Source organism: Chiloscyllium punctatum, chromosome 26 (assembly GCF_047496795.1).
Source record: "Chiloscyllium punctatum isolate Juve2018m chromosome 26, sChiPun1.3, whole genome shotgun sequence".
Classification (NCBI taxonomy): domain Eukaryota; kingdom Metazoa; phylum Chordata; class Chondrichthyes; order Orectolobiformes; family Hemiscylliidae; genus Chiloscyllium; species Chiloscyllium punctatum.
This window is the reverse complement of record NC_092764.1, coordinates 54,646,173-54,666,055: the sequence shown is the minus strand read 5'-3', so window position 1 is coordinate 54,666,055 and position 19,883 is coordinate 54,646,173. Positions and strand designations below refer to the sequence as shown.

At 41.3% G+C, this 19,883-nt stretch overlaps 1 protein-coding gene across 1 annotated transcript in view; it reads left to right on the top strand.

The window, feature by feature from the left end:
* The window catches only part of LOC140453242 (dynein axonemal heavy chain 5-like), a 293,833-nt gene that overhangs the window by 31,331 nt on the left and 242,619 nt on the right, over positions 1-19,883 (top strand). The window contains 4 exon segments of the mRNA XM_072547816.1: positions 4,541-4,701; positions 12,382-12,600; positions 16,442-16,573; positions 19,114-19,290. Coding sequence (XP_072403917.1) covers positions 4,541-4,701; positions 12,382-12,600; positions 16,442-16,573; positions 19,114-19,290 — 689 coding nt within the window.

Below are 19,883 nucleotides of genomic sequence, written 5' to 3'. Positions count from 1 at the left end.
CCCTGGATTCCATTTTATCTAACCTTACTAACCAGTCTACCATGTGGAACCTTGTTGAAGGCCTTGCTAAAGTCCATGTAGACAACATCTATTGCACTGACTTCATCTATCTTCTTGGTCATGTCTTCAGAAGACTCAATAAAGCTTGTTTGACACGATTTCCCATGCACAAAGCCATGCTGACGATCCTTAATTAGTCCTTGTCTTTCCAAATGCATGTAGATCCTGTCTCTCAGATTCCCCTCCAATGATTTACTCACCTCTGACATCAGGCTTATTTGACTGTAGTTCCCTAGTTTTTCTTTGCAGCCTTTCCTAAATAATGGCACGGCATTAGCCACCTTCCTGTCTTCCAGCATCTCATCCGTGGCTGTTGATAACACAAATATCTCAGCTAGAGGCCCTGCAATTTATTCCCTAGCTTCCCACGATGTCCTAGGATATATTTGATCATGTCTCAGGGATTTATCTAACTTTATGTATTTTAAGACCTACAGCACCTCCTCTTCTGTAGTGTGGCCTCTTTTCAAGACATCATTATTTATTTCCTGAGTTCTCTCCTTTCCACATCTTTCTCCACACTAAAACTGATGTGAAATATTCATTGTAGATCTCACTCATCTACAATGGCTCAACACATAGATGTCCTCGCTGATCTTTAAGGGGCCATATTCTCTCCCTTATGTCTCTTTTGCCAATATTCTTCTAGAATTTCTTGGGATTCTCCTTAACCTTACCTGCCAAAGCTGTTTCATGTCCCCTTTTTTCCCCTCTTGATTTTCCTCTTAAGTATACTGCTACACCCCTAAACTTCTCAAGGGATTCGCTTGATCAGCTGTCTATACCTAACATACGCTCTTTCTTTTCCTTAACTAGAGTCTCAATATTTCTAGTTATCTAATGCTCTCTACTCGAGCCAGTCTTGCCCTTCACATGAATAAGCTGTTTCCACACTGCTTTCTGCAATACTTGTCTTTGACATGGCTTTCAGCATGGAAAAGTTAATCTTTGATGATTATATTGATACTATGGCCTGGACCAATACCTGGCTGAGAGATGATATCATTTCTCCACATATGTTACATCTGTTGCCAGTTCCAGTGCTAGTGCAGTACTGTGTGCACAAGCACAAATGCAGTGTATTGCATTGTGACATCACTAGCAAGTGATAAAAATGGTACTGCTCATACATTCATGGTGAGGAAATGCCAGAGTACTCCTGACAAATCTTAGAGGCTCCAATGGTTGGGGCATAATAATGGGGTGGTGGAGTGGTGCAGAACAGGCTGGTCAAGGTGGAAGTGATGGTTCTCCTATTCCACATTCCTGTTTATGAAGGATCCTGTCACTATGCCTCCTCCCTTGTTTTAAAACTGGACATGCAATTTTGATGATGATATAACGTTCAAACATAGTTACGTGATCAGGGTTTGTATAGATTGATACTGGCAAGCTTGAGATACTCGTGATACAGAATGATGTCACGGAAGGCTCTGCACATCTGTTGACCACTGGGCATTTGCAGATCAATCTCAGTGTAGTCTTCAATAGTGGAATTAATATGGGTGACACATTCAGAGTTGTAGAATTATACAGCATGGAAACAGATTCTTTGGACCAATGGCAATACTCTCAATGTTTGACTAAATTAAGCTGCTACCACCGGCATAGTTCTACCATTTGCTCCACTCTTATTGTCACATTAGCCAAGCAGCTTATCACTAAATTAAGTCACAATCTGTTCTTGTACTCCGCTGTACTTTGTCCTGACACTTCAATTTGTCATCTGACAACTTATTTGAATTCCATGTTCTCTGCTGCCTATCTAATCATCATAAAATTCCCTCACCTACTGGGCGCACGGTGGCGCAGTGGTTAGCACTGCTGCCTCACAGCGCCAGGTTTGATTCCAGCCTCGGTTGACTGTCTGTGTGGAGTTTGCACATTCTCCCCATGTCTGCGTGGGTTTCCTCCGAGTGCTCAGGTATCCTCCTACAGTTCAAAGATGTGCAGCTTAGGTGGATTGGCCATGCTAAATTGCCCATAGTGTTAGGTGCATTAGTCAGGGGTAACAGTAGGGAAATTTCTCCCATGAACTTGCCCTGAACTTCTTCTCTGAGAGAAACCAGGCTTGCTTCTGAACCCAACTCTGGTGTCTTCTGAACTGAATTTTAAAAAACTTGCTCAACCTTACATTCTTCTGAACTGAAAACAAACCCAATGACTATACAATGTTACCCTACCTGTTGCAAAAACTACATTATAAATATCTTTCCATTAAAACCACAGCAGTCTGCAATCAAGTGATTTCTGACAATGAGTTTGGGTGGGTTACTCTTCGATGGGTTGGTGTGGACTTGTTGGGCTGAAGAGCCTGTTTTCACACTATGGGGAATCTAATCTAATCTAATCTAAATGTATCGTCACAGATTTGCTCCCTCAGCAGGCAAGCCTCAGTCATTTTGATTTCCATTAGGTTCTCTCTCCACTAAGTTCACTGCCCTCCTGTTCTCCTTTTCCTGTTATATAAATTTACCAACTGATACACATAACTAGCTCATTGACTTTATCATTTCACGACATCCTTTATTTCAGGCACTGATGATGCCTTTTGAAACACTTTATTGTGTTGCTGTCCAGAGAATCATAGAATCCCTATAGTGTGGAAGCAGGCCATTCAGCTCACTGAGTCCACAGCAACCCTCTGAAGAGCATCCAACCCAGACCCAACCCCATCCCTGTAATCCTGCATTTCCCATGGCTAATCTACCTAACATACACATCCCTGGATACTATGGTCAATCCACCTAACCTGCACATTACTGGACTGTTGGAAGAAACTGGAGCACCCAAAGGAAACCCCTGCAGACTCTGTGAGAATGTGCAAACTCCACTTAGACAGTCACCCTAGGGTGGAATGATTCCTGGGTCCCTGGCTCCTTGGGGCAGCAGTGCTAAGCACTGAGCCATCATGCCCCTCCATTCACAACCCATGCCTATTACCAATCCTTCTGTGTTCACCACTGGGAGAAAAAAAACTCTTCACTTCCCCCCCACTCCCCATCTCTTCATTTACAGCTGTGTTATTGAAATACCGACAATCTAATCTTTGAACCTTGATGTAGAACAGTAAAGTATAGGGACAGGCACTAGTTGACCTATGTTGTCTAATGGTTAAGCAATGCTTTGATTTTAAAAATTCTCATCAGAGCTTTCAAATAATTTTCTGGTATTGCCCTTTCCAATCTCTGTTAACTCCGTTAGCTTACAACTCTCCAAGATCTTTGGCTCTTCTATCAGTTTGTACATCCCCAATTGGGATTTTAGGATGAGGATGCTTTCAGCTGCCAAGACTCTGATATCAGAAATCGCTCCTTAAACCTCTTTGACTGTCCTTCTCTCTTACCTCTGTTAAGACATTGGTAAAACCTAATTAATTGATCAAGCTTTTGGTCATCTTTCCTAATGTGTCTTTATGTGGTTCAGTGTCAAATTTGTTTAATAATGCTGCTGTGAAACACCTTGCGGCTTTTTAAATATGATATATAACTTCAAATTGTTGTTACTTGAGCTTTAATCCATGCTTCTTTTGAATAGTCCCTCACGATCAATTTAAGACCCATTAATAAGAGACCACGGAACTGATTAAATTAATATGTTATAAGGAGAAAGCTAAAGAGATGTGGAAAAATAACCTTTCAAGGATGGAAATAGCTAAATAAAATCTAAATAGTAAATGCTGAATGGCTAACTAGTTTTTAATTTAAGTTTTGGTGTATTCCAGATTGTTTACAATAGCATTAAACCGTCTGTTTTGAATCATCTGTATATGTAATACAATTTAATATTAATTCTGATGAAATGCATATACTTTATAAATACTCATTATTTTTTGAATTTAAATCTTAAATTACTTCTGTGAAATACTTTATGTCTGCCTCAGCAGAAGTGTTTGGTTTGTGAAATTTCTAAACCAGGAGAGGTTGGTTACAAACTTATAGGCTATTAGAACTGAGAAAGTTTAGATTCTTGGTTTGTAAAAAATTCAAGTTGGCATTCTTGGAAAAGACTCATCGAGTTGTCTTCATAGTCCATTATAAACAAACTGTAAACAGCCTGGAATCCTAAAGAGTTGAGATGGGAGTGTTATTTCCTAGTTTTGGTTTCTGTAATTGATAGTGTTGGGGAGCAGGTTGAATCCTTGTTTTGTGTTTTGAGATCTTTCTGGGAGTGTTCTATCTTTAGCTTTTTTTAAACTTTTTTTTCCTATGATAAACTTCTGATTTGTGATGAAGAAAAATATGCAGCTTTGTGTGAATATGTCTCAGAGATGAACCATCATGTTACTAACTCAACAGAAAAAACATCTATCAAACCAGATTTCATCCTGGGATCTGATTTGTCCACTATCACTGAAGTCATAACAATATTATGATCAAATAATTATTAAGTATTGAATCACTGTTAGTACTAATGAAATAATTTCAGGGCAGGTTTAGGCACACATTGTTTTCAACAATTGTTTTAATTTATTTTCTAGTTGTTCTTGGGGCAAGCGGACCCATGCCAGGATCTTCAAGCTATGGTAAAGTGTTAAAGCTGTTTCTTACTGATGGCAAGCAAGCTGCTTTGAGTGGAATTTGTATTGCCTTTCTACGAGGCAGTGCCAACAGAGCTATCACATGTGAAAACATATACAGGGTAAATTTTGAAAAAAAAAGTCATTCTGGTCTTGTGATTGTTTCAGGATTTTGATACAGTGACTGTATTGTGTCTCCAAGTCAAGATGGTTTATAGCTCAAATGTAATGCTATCTGAGTACATTCTAGCCTTGTCCTGTAGATGCTGGAGAATGCAGGTTCAGAAGGTGCTGTCAAAGAAATCTTGAAGAGTCACTGCCATATATTCTGTGGCTAACAAATTACAGCCACAGTAAACTGATAATAGAAGTGACCATATTTAGATTTATGGATTAAAATGTCAATTAAAAGGATTTCCTTGTATTGGATAATGTTGAGCTTCCTGAGTGTTATTGGATCTGCATCTCTCTCCAATGAATAGTATTCCAATGCACTCTTAATTTGTGCCATGTAAGTAGTGAAGAGGCTTTGCAATATTTTGATTTGCAATTCATAGAGTGTATTTGGGACATTTTCTAGAACAATATGCTGTGGGCCAATCAGGAATAAAGATATTTTAGATCTGGTGATGTCTAATGAGGCAGATTTAATAAGTGATGTCAGAATAAAAGATCCCCGAGAAAACTATGAACACAACGTGGAAGAATTTAGTATTCAGTTTGAGAGGGAGGAATATGTGTCAGAAACAACTGTGCTAAACTTAAATAAGGGTACTTACAAAGGAATGAGGAAAGGCCTATCTAAAATGGACTGGGAAAGCTGTTTTGTGGCAAAGGCAGTTGAGAACAAATGGCAGATTTTTAAAGAAATAGTTTATGGTTCACAACAAAGATATCATTGTTAGCAATCACTGGCTAACAGGTATGACTGTCCACCTAGGAAATTCCTTGTCACTGATCAAAGGTGTATCCCTTTGAGAAAGAAGGATTCTGGGAAAGGGATAAGCCAACCATGATTAACAGGGAAATTAAGGCTAGCACCAAATTTAAAGAAAAATATACAGGGATTGTGAAAGTCTTAAAAAATCAAAAATACCCCAATACAATAGAGAGACAAGATAAATTTTGAGGGTAAACTTGTAAGTAATGTCAAGATGGATAATCTGAGCTTCTTCAAATATATAAAAAGTAAGACAGAGGCCAATGTTAACATAGGTCCCTTAGAGAAGGAGGTTAGGTATATAATAACGGGAAACCAGAAAATGTTGAATGAGTTGAACATGTACTTTGCAGCCATCTTCACGGTAGAAGATACTAATAATATTTCAAAATTGCCAAATAATTAAGAAGCAAAATGGAGAGGAAATAATAAATAAATAATCACTAGAAAAGAAATGCTAGGGAAACTATTAGGGCTAAATACTAATATGACCCTTCAACTTGAAGGGATGCATGTAAGATATTCCAAGATTTTCCAATGCATTTGATAAGATACCACACATCAGACTGCTTAATAGGATAAGAGCCCCTGGTGTTGGAGTTAGTGTATTAACATGGATAGAGGACTGGCTAACTAAAAGAAGACAGAGAATTGGCGTTATGGATGTATTTTCCGGAAGGCATCCTGTAACTAGTGAAGTGCCACAGGAGTCAGTGCTGGGGCCATTGCTGTTTACAACATATATTAAAGACCTGGATGAGGAAAATGAAAGTATTGGAATTAAGTTTGTGATGAAACAAAAGTAGTTGGGAAGGCAAATTAGCAGGATAATTCTTGCAGAGGAAAAAGACAGGCTAAGTAAATGGACAAAATCTTGGCAACTAGAATATAAGGCGGAAGAACATGTGAAAACGACCTTTGGCAGGAAGAATAGAGGAGCTGAATGTTAATCAAATGGAGATAAACTGCAAAAAGCTACAGAACAGTGGGTTTTGGGAGTCCTCATACATGAATCATAAAACACTGGCATACAGCAAATATTAGGAATGGCAAATGGAATGTTGACCTTTATTTCAAAGGAAATGAAGTATAAAAACAGTGACATATTCTTAAAACTATACAAGACACTAATCAGACCACAGCTGGAATACTGTGGACAGTTTTGGAACCCTTATCTAAGGAAATTTATACCAGAATAGGAGGCAGTCTATAAAAGATTCATTGGGTTGAGTAGGATGGGCCTGTACTCATAGGAGTTTACAAGAATGAGAAGCAACTTTGTTAAATGTACAAGATTCTTACGGCACTTAGCAGGGTGGATGCAAAGAGGCTGTTTTCCCTTGTGGGAGAGTCTAGAGGGCATAATCTCAGAATAAGGAATCGCCCATTCAAGATGGAGATAAGAACAAATTTCTTTTTCAGAGGGTAGTGAATCTATGGAATTCTTTACTGCAGAGATTGGGTTGTTAAGTACATTCAAGGCTGAGGTAAGTCGATTTTTAATCAGTAAGATAATCAAGGGTGATGGGGAAAAGGTAGGAAAATGGAGTTGTGGAAGATCTCATGTGGCATAATTATTCCTTGCTGTTAATTAGTCCAGGTTTTGCAGCATGCTGCATAGATTGTTCAGATAATGTATCAGTGTGCAATCAGGCAGAACAGCTTCACAGCTGACATTATACTGGAGAGAAGCTCATTGATGAAGCACTGAGAGTGGTTGGGTGTGAGACACTACCATGAAGGATTCCTTCAATAAGGTGAGGTATTTTGTATTCAAAGAATCACAATCATTTTCCTCTCCAATCACTGAAGGATTTCATTCTGATCCTAAGTGAATTCAGTTTTACAGGTTTCTCTGGAGTCACAGAAAAATACTGATGAGACATCATTCTCATGCAGCAAAAATGAAAAGACATTTTATACAATGACTAATTAATTCTACAAGAATTCGAGTTGAAGCTGACATACAGAAATGTAAAGCAGTTTTTTTTCCCGCAGAACTCATGAATTTAAATGGAACCTTGTGAAAAGTCTCCAAGTAGGAAGGTTTACTGAATATTTGCTGAATATCAAGGGAGCTGGAAATGAAAATTTATTCACTGGAACTATTATTATGAATTAATTTGGAGTTTAGTCTCACTCTGAAAATAATTTTTTAAAATCTCTAAAAAAAATAAGGAGATGTTCCCAAACATAAATTATTCTAAATCTTCCCTGGAATATTGTTTTCAGCACCTTGAATATTTGTGGAAGTGAAATCCTTGTCAGTATTTTTTCTGGCAAACAAATTAGTTCACTTATATAAAAATTCTCTCTGTACTTTAATAAATTAATTGAATTTAAATAACTAAAGGATATATTAAAACGTAGCAGAGGACACTTGTGTTCAAATGTATCAGTGTTTCAGATGTTCCTCAGAATTGTTCCTTCTCTGCCGCTGTTACTTTATCAGAGACAAAAAAAACTGCTGATGCTGGAATCCAAAGTAGACAAGCAGGAGGCTGGAAGAACACAGCAAGCCAGGCAGCATCCGGAGGTGGAAAAATCGACATTTCATGTGTAACCCTTTTTCAGGACTAGGGGTGGGTGTAGGGGAAGCTGCAGATAAAAGGGGAGGTGGGGCAGGGTGGTGAAGTGGGGATAGGTGAAGACAGGCAAAGGGTACAACCTGGTTGGTCAATGGGAGGAATGAATCTGGTAGGTGGCTGGGAGGAGTGGAGGGGAACGGGAGGGGCTGGGAAGGGAGTTGGAGGAAGGGTAAGGAGGTTATTTGAAATTGGAGAGCTCAATGTTGAGTCCTCTGGGCTGTAGGCTGCTCAGGCAGAAGATGAGGCGTTGTTACACAATTTGTGGTTTGATTCATTGTGGCAATGGAGGAGGCCAAGGATGGTCATGTCAGAAAGGGAGTGGGAAGCGGAATTAAAATGGGCAGTGACTGGGAGACCTGGTTGGCTCCTCCAGGTCTGGCTGAGATGCTCGGTGAATCATTCCCTAAGGTTTACATTTGGTCTCCCCGATGTAGAGAATTCCATATTGGGAGGACCTGATGTGGTAAACTTGGTTGGAAGAGAGATAGGTGAACCTCTGTCTTACCTGAAAGGACTGTTTGGGGCCCTAATGGAGATGGGGTGGGGGTGGGGTGGTGTGCCAGCAGATTTTGCATCTTTTCCGGTTGCAGGGAAGGTACCTGGGTATTCGGGGGGCGTTGGTGGGGAGAGTTGTGCAAACCAAGGACTGTCGAAGGGAACAGTCCTTGAGGAAGGCAGAGAGGGGAGTGGTGGGGAGTAGAAGATGTTCTTGGTGATGGGGTCTAGTTGGAGTTGGCAAAAGTGTTTAAGGATGATGCGTTGGATGTGGAGACTGGTGGGTTGGTAGGTGAGGACAAGGGGGACCTGTCTTTATTGCATTGGGGGGGGCAGTTTAGAGCAATGAAATGGGGAATGGAGGTGGTGCAGTGGAGGGCTGTCTAAATGACAGAGAGAGGAAAAACAAATTGTTCAAAATAGGTAGATATCTGGAATGCTTGGGAGTGGAATGTCTCCTTGTCTGAGCAGATGAGGCAAAGGCGGAGGAATTGGGAGAATAGGATGGAGTTCTTGCAGGATACTGGGTGGGAGGAGATGTAGTCCAGGTAGTCATGAGAGTCTGTGTGTTTGTAGTAAATGTCTGTCTGGAGACTGTCACCAGAAATGGAAATGGAAAGGTCAAGAAAGCGGAGAAAATGTCCGTGATGGACCAAGTGAATTTGAAGGCGGGGTGGAAGCTGTGGGCAAAGTCAATGAACTGTTCCAGTTCAGCCTGGGTGCAGGACGCTGCACTGATGCAATCATCGATGTAACGGCGGAAGAGTTGGGGCACAGTGTAGGTATTGAAGAGGAACTGTTTGACAGAGCCGGCAAAGAGGCAAGTATAGCTGGGGCCCAACCAAGTGCTCATTGCCACCCCCTGGATTTGGAGGAAGTGGGAGGAGTTAAAGGAAAAGTTATTCAGGGTGAGGCCTCCGACACCCTCTTTATCTGCAGCTCCCTCTATACCCAACCCCAGTCCTGAAGAAGTGTTACACCGGAAACGTTGATTTCTCCATCTCCTGATGCTGCCTGGATTGCTGTGTTTTTCCAGCCTCCTGCCTATCTACTTTGTTACTTCACCAGAAGCACAGCTGAATCCTATTTGGTTGGTAAAGTAATGCTAATGGAGTGGGAACAACTCTGAGGAATTTTGATTCTTGCTGAGAGTCATTTTAGCACAAAAGCAAAAACTATGAATGTTGAAAACCTGAAATAAAACCAGAAAAACTTGGAAATGCTGAACTCAGATAGAGAGAAAAACAGAGTTAATGCTTCAAGACTGATCTTTTTGATCAGAGACAATGGAAGGTCATCAGCTTGAAAAATGAACCCTGTTTCTCTCCCCACAGACTAAAGGAGAATAATTTTGACCCTACTGTTACTTAAATCTTTTGACCCCAAATTTTAAGGTTTTGATTTATTTTTATTTGTTCAAGTGGACAAATAAATGTGGATGTCTCTGGATAGGCCAGCATTTATCACGGATCCCTAATTGCCTGTGAGAAGGCAGTGATGAGTTGCCTTCTTGAACCACTGAACCACATGGGTAGAGGTGAGGGGGGAGATTTTAGGTCCACTCACTGTTCAGAACAGAATTCCAGCACTTGATCCATAAAACAAATGCAATATAGTTCCAAGTCAGGATGATGTGTAGCTTGGAGGAGAATTTGCAATCTAATTAGTTGTTTTGATTTTTAAAAATCTTCTACTTTATATTTTCAGAATATAAGCTGATGATGTGTAACCTTGTATGGGAATGAAGAGAAAAATAAAATTCATCTCTCGCTTTCTTTCAATTTTTCTTTCTGTACTTCCCCAAGTCTCACATTCCACAGGTATGATGTTATAGGAGCCTAAATCATATGGTGAGAAATGTGGCAGAATTACATGAGAAGTCCAGTGAGGCCTATGTTGATATTGGGAACAACTTGATTCTTTCTTGCAAGGCCCAGGTGTCAAGATGAGATTTTCAATGGGCAGTGGCGTATTGCCTGTTTGGTGACATTATGTTTGCTAATGACCTTAGTAATGATGTATCTCACCCTTTCCAGCTGAGCAAACTAAATGCCAAGTATTCTTGAAATGAAAGTCAGAGTGGATAGTAGGTGACTTCAATTTGCTGCTTGCTCCAAAGGACCTCCATGTTGGAAACCAGGCACCAACATCCATGGGTATCAGCTGTGCACACCAGCATCCATTGGCATCTGGCATGTGCCAGCTTCTAAGAACCAGCATTGTCCATCTCTGATTCATTTCGGGAACACTTCAGCACTTTAGTGCTACACTTTGGGGTGCAATGGGAACTACTGAAATGTTGCAGCAAGGACGCTGTGTGCTCAGGGACACACACCCAGCTCACAGACTGGATCTCTGGGCTGTTTGCTTGTTCTTTTAGTGCTCCCACTTCGAGCATACCTGAATGCTCATGGCATCCTTGCCTTGCCTTTCTGTGCCTTGACCATCAGCCAAATATATAAGGCTCACAGTTTGGCTGTAATACCTTGCCATTAAACATAGACACAAAGCCAGGAAGTTTGTTATGATTGTTAGCGGGATTCAGTCAAGTAAAGAGAGCTAGCCTTTGGCCTTGGGTCCTGGCACAATATGTCAAGAATAGCCTTGATACCAGTCCAGGAGCTTGGACACAGTTAGCTTCTTGGGGTGATCAGAGTCAGGGTCTTCTTGTGGTGAGGAGCTGAATTTCAGGCTTCTTGACTGTTTCTGTCCTATTGTTGGTTATTTTGCTCCTGAATTGAAAGAGAGAGAGAGAGAGAGAGAGAGAGAGAGACAGGTAAGGAAGATGAAAGTCAATGGTACATCCGTTACTTTTGGTGCAGATGAGGAGGCAGCATGCGGGCAATCAGGGCTACTGGCGTTTGGGGTTGAGGTGGGTGACTGAATATGAGAAGATGTTTCAGATAACAGAGAGAATGGAGGAAGCTGACCTAGTGACAAAGCTCATTGATCTTCTTCCAAATCGTTCTCCAGACAATTGAGACTATCTGGGCAGCAACCTTGGACCAGGCTGGCACAGTTTGGTTTTTTTGACCTCCTTTGCTGGTCCTGGCGAAGAGAAACATCCTGCCTTTGCACCGTCAGTCCACCAGGACCTCCAGTTCTCTGTCCACAAAGCGAGGCACTGATTTTGTCTCTGTGTCATTTCAGGGACAAGCATCAAGAAATGTGCAGGGCAGCTGCGCACGAGCAGCACTTGTTTTGCAGCACAACAGCTTTTTTAAAGATGGCGCCAGTGATACCAGTCAACCCTGGGTTATACTAGCATTGGGAAGTTGTTCTGGGCATGGGGGTGTTGGTGGACTGAGGCTAGCTCCGGGTAAGAGAGGCACCGAAGATGTGGGGTATGAAGTTATGAAAGCAAACCACAGATGCTGCCAGACCTGCCGAGTTTCTCCAGCATTTTTGGAGTTAATGAGGCATGTTTGGTAAGATACAGCAAGAGATCTCGCTGGGCCTTGCACAGAGCATTCTCCAGGAGGCCTGAGTAAATTAGTCAAAAATAGTAAGGTACAGCTCCTTCTCTCTTTCACTTTCTGTTTGTACTTCATTCTGTCTCCCTCTTTATTTCCTCTCTATGGCTCATGCAGTTTCATTGTCCAATCTATAGCCAGATCTTTCAATTATTTTCTTGCGGTCCCTTCCTCTGTTAAAGAACAACCCACTCTCCTTTCATTTGCTCTTCGTGCAGTACATTTATCCAGAAAGTCACAACATTTTTTTTTGTACTAGTTGATAAGTGTCTTTTTTACTTTAAGTAAACATCTTTTATTTTCTAGGAAGTAAGTTTCAGTGTCTTGGATGCTGGAAGAATTGGATTGTTGAAATCTGTTGAACAACTGTTGGGTGATGCATTTTTACCAGTGCTGAAGAATATGAATCAAGGATGGGGACAGTTGAACAAGCCTGAATCTATGACAATTAGACAAGAATTTCTGAATTCACTGGATGGGTTCGTCAACACACTCTCTGCAGCACAGCAGAATCTGGCTAAAGAGGTAAAAAGTCTAATCTGTTCTAAAACATTTGTCCACTTAGCAGAACAAATAATGAAGGAAAAGAAAGGTCCACAGTTGGGGAGAAAGAACAGGGTATGGGTTTTGGTAAAGAGTGATGTGGACATGATAGGCAGAATATCCACTTCTTGCATTGTAATTTTCTATGGTCCTCTCCAAAATTGCGTATTATTTAGTGAATGGGGTGTAGTAACATAGTGGTTGTTAGTGAAACAGTAATCCAGAAGTCTGGAATAAATCAAATGCTGGCAAATAGGATTGGGATGTCTGGTGGGTGTGGATGAGTTGAACCGAAGAGTCTGTTTCGATGCTGTATGACTCTGTGACTAAATGATTCAGGTGGAATCTCATCATGGAGGCTAGGGCATTCAAATTTAATTTAAAAACATTGAAATGAAAGAATAATATTGCTAACAGCTATTATGAAACTGACAGGTTGTTGTAAAAATTCATCTGGTTCAATAATGTTTTTTAGGGAAGAAAATCTTCCATCTTACAGGTCTGTGACTCGAGAACCACAGAAATGTGATTGTCTATTGACTGGCTACTGAAATAGACTATCAATCCACTCAGTCGAGAGTGTGGTGCTGGAAAAGAACAGCAGGTCAGGCAGCATCTGAGGAGCAGGGGAATCCTGCTCCTCAGATGCTGCCTGACCTGCTGTGTTTTTCCAGCACCACACTCTTGACTCTGACCTCCAGCATCTGCAGTCCTCACTTTCTCCTATTAATCCACTCAGTTACATTTGACATCACCTTCTCATGGACAATTCGGGAGTAATTGCTGTCCTTACCAGTGGTAGAAAAATTTTGAAATTAATGAAAAAAGTCAATCTTGATTGGAGTCATAGAGTCATAGAGATGCACAGCACGGAAACAGATCCTTCGGTCCAACTTATCCATGCCGACCAGATATCCGAACCTAATCTAGTCCCTTTTGCCAGCACCTGGCCCATATCCCTCCAAACGCTTCCTATTTATATACCCATCCAGGTGCCTTTAAAATGCTGTAATTGTACCAGCCTCTACCACTTCCTCTGGCAGCTCATTCCATACACATACCACCCTCTGCATGAAAACATTGCCCCTTAGGTCCTTGTGATATCTTCCCTCTCTCACCCTAAACATATGCCCTCTAGTTCTGGACTCCCTGACCCCAGGAAAAGGATTTTGTCTATTTACTCTACCAATGCCCCTCATGATTTTATAAACTTCTATGAGGTTACCCCTCAGCCTTCAATGCTCCAGGAAAAACAGCCCCAGCCTATTCAACATCTCCCTATAGCTCAAATTCTCCAACTCTGGCAACATCCTTGTAAATCTTTTCTGAACCCTTTCAAGTTTCACAACATCTTTCCAATAGGAAGGAGACCAGAATTGCATGCAAAGTTCTAACAGTGGCCTAACCAATGTCCTGTACAGCCGTAGCATGATCTCCCAATGCCTGAACTCAATACTCTAACCAACAAAGGAAAGCATACCAAGCGCCTTCTTCACTATCCTATCTACCTGTGACTCCACTTTCAAGGAGCTATGAACCTGCACTCAAAGATCTCTTTGTTCAGCAACACTCCTTAGGACCTTATCATTAAGTGTATAAGTCTTGCTCTGATTTGCTTTTCCAAAATGCAGCACCTCACATTTATCTAAGTTAAACTCCATCTGCCACTCCTCAGCCCACTGGCCCATCTAATCAAGATCCTGTTGTACTCTGAGGTAACCTTCTTCATTGTCCACTACATTTCCAATTTTGGTGTCATCTGCAAACTTACTAACTATACCTCCTATGTTCACATTCAAATCATTTATGTAAATGATGAAAAGTAGTGGACCTGACACTGATCCACTTAGCAGTCTGACAGTCTGAAAAACACCCCTCCACCATCCCCCTCTGTCTTCTACCTTTGAGCCAGTTCTGTATCCAACTGGCAAGTTCTCTCTGTATTTCATGAGATCTAACCATGCTAACCAGTCTCCCATGGGGAATCTTGTCAAACGATCATGTCCACTGCTCTACCCTCATCAATCTTCTTTGTGACTTCTTCAAAAAACAATCAAGTTTGTGGGATATGATTTTCCACGCACAAAGCTATGTTGACTATCTCGATTCAGTCCTTGCCTTTCCAAATATATGTAAAACCTATCCCTCAGGATTCCCTCCAACAACTAGCCCACCACCGATGTCAGGTTCACCGGTCTATAGTTCCCTGGCTTTTCCTTACCACCTTTCATAAATAATGATACCACATTAGCCAACGTCCGGTCTTCCGGCACCTCACCTGTGAATATCGATGACTCAAATATCTCAGCAAGGGGCAACCACTTCCCTAGCTTCCCACAGAGTTCTATGGTACACCCGATCAGGTCCTGGGGATTTATCCACTTTTATACATTTCAAGACATCCAGCACATCCTCCTCTGTAGTATGGATATTTTTCAAGATGTCACCATCTACTTCCCTGCATTCTATATCTTCCGTGTCCTCCTCCACAGTAAACACTGATGCAAACTACTCATTTAGTATCTCCCCCATCTCCTGCCGCTCCACACATAGACTGCCACCCATGATCTTTGAGGAGCCCTATTCTCTCCCCAGTTACCCTTTTATCCTTAATGTATTTATAAAAACCCTTTGGATTCACCTGCCAAAGTTATCTCATGTTCCCTTTTTGCCCTCTTGATTTCCCCCTTCAGTATATTCCGACTGCCTTTATACTCTTCTAAGGATTCATTCGATCTCTCCTGACATATGCTTCCTTCTTTTTCTTAACCAAACCCTCAAGTTATCTTGTCATTCAGCATTCCCTACACCTTTCAGCCTTGCTTTCCACCCTGACAGGAATATACTTTCTCTGGATTCTCATTATCTCATTTCTGAAGGCTTCCCATTTTCCAGCCGTCCTTTTACCTGTGAACATCTGCCCACAATCAGTTTTTGAAAGTTCATGTCTAATATCATCAAAATTGGCCTTTCTCCAATTTAGAACTTCAACTTTTAGATCTGGTCTATCCTTTTCCATCACTATTTCAAAACTAATAGAATTAAGGTCACCGGCCTCAAAGTGCTCTCCCACTGACACCTCAGTCACCTGCCCTGCCTTATTTCACATCTTCTCTAGTACTGAATCAGAAAATTTTCTTGAACACACTTAACAAATTCCTCTCCATCTAAACTCTTAACAGTCTATGTTTGGAAAGTTAAAATCCCCTACCATAACCACCCTATTCTTCTTACAGATAGCTGAAATCTCCTTAGAAATTTGTTTCTTAACTTCCCATTGACTATTAGGGGGTCTACAATACAATCCCAATAAGGTGATCATCCCTTTCTTATTTCTCAGTTCCACCCAAATAACTTCCCTGAATTTATTCCCAGGAATATCCTTCCTAAGTACAGCTGCAATGCTATCCCTTATTGGAAATGCCATTCCCCCTCCTCTCTTGCTTCTCTTTCTATCCTTCCAGTAGCATTTGCATCCTGGAACATTCAGCTGCCAGTCCTGTCCATCTCTGAGCCATGTTTCTGTATTTGCTATGATATTCCAGCCCCATGTTCCCAATGGTGCCCCTGAGTTCATCTGCCTTCCCTGTTAGGTCCCTTGCATTGAAGTATCAGTCCTACCTTGTTCTCTGATTTTGTTCCTTCCTGCCCTGACTGTTTGAATCACTCCCTTTCCCAAATGTACCAGTGTCAGACTGATCTCTTTCGTGATAAAAACCTTGATCCACTAGTTTGTGTTGAATGCTTGCTATATGGCTGTTCTGGAATTTCTGCAAATTTCAGCCAACTCCGAGGGACGTTGAATTTGTTTCGCTGTTTTTAGGTTCGATTAGAGCAATGTGTTTTGGAAGAGCTGAGGAACCTGAAAGGGCCAACTGATGTTGGTACAATTTCTCCAGAAATGTTGAAACAAGCCGAAGAATGCCTGAAAATTTGGATGAAGCAAATTGAGCAGGTCAGGAATGGGGATTTCTTTTAGCACTTACAGATTGCAGCTCTTTTTACACAGATATCAGTAAAAGCAGGATTGGCCTGAGGGATTCTGCACCCCCGCCTAACTATGAATTTGGCACAGCCCTCCCCTACATTCACTACAGAGAAAAATGGGAACCCAAAAAATATTTACTATCATTTATTTGGCATTAGAAATGGTGAATTTGGTGCCACTTAAAACCTAAGGCCGTGTTGAAAACTTAGATCACTTGTAAGTTTAGGCCAGCCCTGAGTGAGAAATTGTAATGATTTACAATTTGAAGACTTCTTTGGGCCAGATTCAATATATCAGAATGTCAGGAGGACCAAATGGGAAGTGTGTGGAGCCACAAATGTAAAATGCCTCTTGTCATTTTCCCCAGGTTGAGAAATGTAGTGCACTCTGACCTGACACATACTTCAGTTCACTGTTTAAAAGGCTGATTCCAGTATAATTTTTCCTTATTTTGCTATTTTCATTAGAATCATAGAGTTATAGAGATATACAGCATGGAAATAGACCCTTCGGTCCAACCCGTCCATGCCGACCAGATATCCCAACCCAATCTAGTCCCACCTGCCAGCACCCGGCCCGTATCCCTCCAAACCCTTTCTATTCATATACCCATCCAAATGCCTCTTAAATGTTGCAATTGTACCAGCCTCCACCACATCCTCTGGCAGCTCATTCCATACACGTATCACCCTCTGTGTGAAAAAGTTGCCCCTTAGGCCTCTTTTATATCTTTCCCCTCTCACCCTAAACCTTTGCCCTCTAGTTCTGGACTCCCCGACCCAGGGAGAAGACTTTGTCTATTTATCCTATCCATGCCCTCATAATTTTAACCTCTATACATGACCTCCCAACTCCTGTACTCAATACTCTGACCAATACAGGAAAGCATTCCAAACGCCTTCTTCACTATCCTATCTACCTGCAACTCCACTTTCAAGGAGCTATGAACCTGCACTCCAAGGTCTCTTTGTTCAGTAACACTCCCTAGGACCTTACCATTAATTGTATAAGCCCTGCTAAGATTTGCTTTCCCAAAATGCAGCACCTTGCATTTGTCTGAATTAAACTCCATCTGCCACTTCTCAGCCCATTGGCCCATCTGGTCCAGATCCTGTTGTAATCTGAGGTAACCCTCTTCGCTGTCCACTACACCTCCAATTTTGGTGTCATCTGCAAACTTACTAATTGTACCTCTTATGCTTGCATCCAAATCATTTATGTAAATGACAAAAAGTAGAGGGCCCAGTACCGATCCTTGTGGCACTCCACTGGTCACAGGCCTCCAATCTGAAAAACAACCCTCTACCACCACCTTTGAGCCAGTTCTGTATCCAAATGGCTAGTTTTCCCTGTATTCCATGAGATCTAACCTTGCTAACCAGTCTCCCATGGGGAACCTTGTCAAATGCCTTACTGAAGTCCATATAGATCACATCTACTGCTCTGCCCTCGTCAATCCTCTTTGCTAGTTCTTCAAAAAACTCAATCATGTTTGTGAGACAAGCTTTCCCACACACAAAGCCAGTTGACTGTCCCGAATCAGTCCTTGCCTTTCCAAATGCATGTACATCCTGTCTCTCAGGATTCCCAGCAACAACTTGCCCACCACCGAGGTCAGGCTCACTGGTCTATACTTCCCTGGCTTGTCTTTACCGCCCTTCTTAAACAGTGGCACCACGTTTGCCAACCTCCTGTCTTCCGGCGCCTCACCCATGACTATCAATGATACAAATATCTCAGCAAGAGGCCCAGCAATCACTTCTCTAGCTTCCCACAGAGTTCTTGGGTACACCTGATCAGGTCCTGGGGATTTATCCACCTTTAACTGTTTCAAGACATCCAGCACTTCCTCCTCTGTAATCTGGACATTTTGCAAGATGTCACCATCTATTTCCCTACAGTCTATATCTTCCATATCCTTTTCCACAGTAAATACTGATGCAAAATATTCATTTAGTATCTCTCCCATTTTCTGTGGCTCCACACAAAGGCTGCCTTGCTGATCTTTGAGGGGCCCTATTCTGTCCCTAGTTACCCTTTTGTCCTTAATATATTCGTAAAAACCCTTTGGATTCTCCTTAACTCCATTTGCCAAAGCTATCTCATGTCCCCGTTTTGCCCTCCTGATTTCCCTCTTAAGTATATGCCTACTTTCTTTATACTCTTCTAAGGACTCACTCGATCTATCCTGTCTATACCTGACATATGCTTCCTTCTTTTTCTTAACCAAACCCTCAATTTCTTTAGTCATCCAGCATTCCCTATACCTACTAGCCTTCCCTTTCACCCTGACAGGAATATACTTTCTCTGAATTCTTGTTATCTCATTTCTGAAGGCTTTTCTTTTGTCAGCATTGGACTATTAAGATCCCTAAAAAAATACAACATGCAACACATGATCAACAAGTATCTGTAGTAAACCAAACTGGAATGGGTACTAAAATGTCCTTTTGTGTGAGTGTTTGAAAGAGGAATAGTCTCTGCTGCTAATAATCTCTTCATCTCAGGTACTTACTGAAAGTGAACAGGTGCGGAAGGAGGCTGATGACATTGGACCACGAGTTGAGCTGGAATACTGGAAGCACCGTCTGACCAGATTCAATTACCTGAGCCAGGAGATTCAGCGAGGAGATGTTAAAACCATTCTTGGAATCCTCACAGCTACTAAATCAAAGCTATTGAAGGTGTGAATAAAAGTATTCTTATTTACATTTAACTCCTATACAATTATTAAACATTTTCACTGCACCTATTTAAGTTCTATACAGAGTTTAAGGACAGTGAATGTACTAGACTTTCAGGTATTGTGTTGGTATTTTCTTTGGTTTATCAGACAACAGACATGCTTTCTTTGGAAGCTTTAAAACCACATTGTCTCTCTGAGAGTATTTCCTCACCCACAAGAAGTAGATAATTCAGGAGAATAACTGTCAAAACTTTTTCTGTTTTGGGGGAGAGGGAAACATCTAATAGTTTCCAGAGTGTGATTTATAGGCTTGCCGTATACACTTGAGTAAAAGTCAATCTCAAATAAAAGTCCACCCCCCATTTCTGGCCAAAAAATCTGGAATTTTCCATATATCTTGTGTAAAAGTCGACCTTAATTCTTCACAGATAACACATCAACATTTGTGAATCATGGTATTATCCTGTACATAAAGGTTATGCTGAGAAATTAATTCTCTTCTCGTGCTACTATGTGTTTTGATGTACAATTCACACCAATTTGGCGTGAAAGTTTAAGATGCTGAGAAATTAATTCTCTTCTCGTGCTACT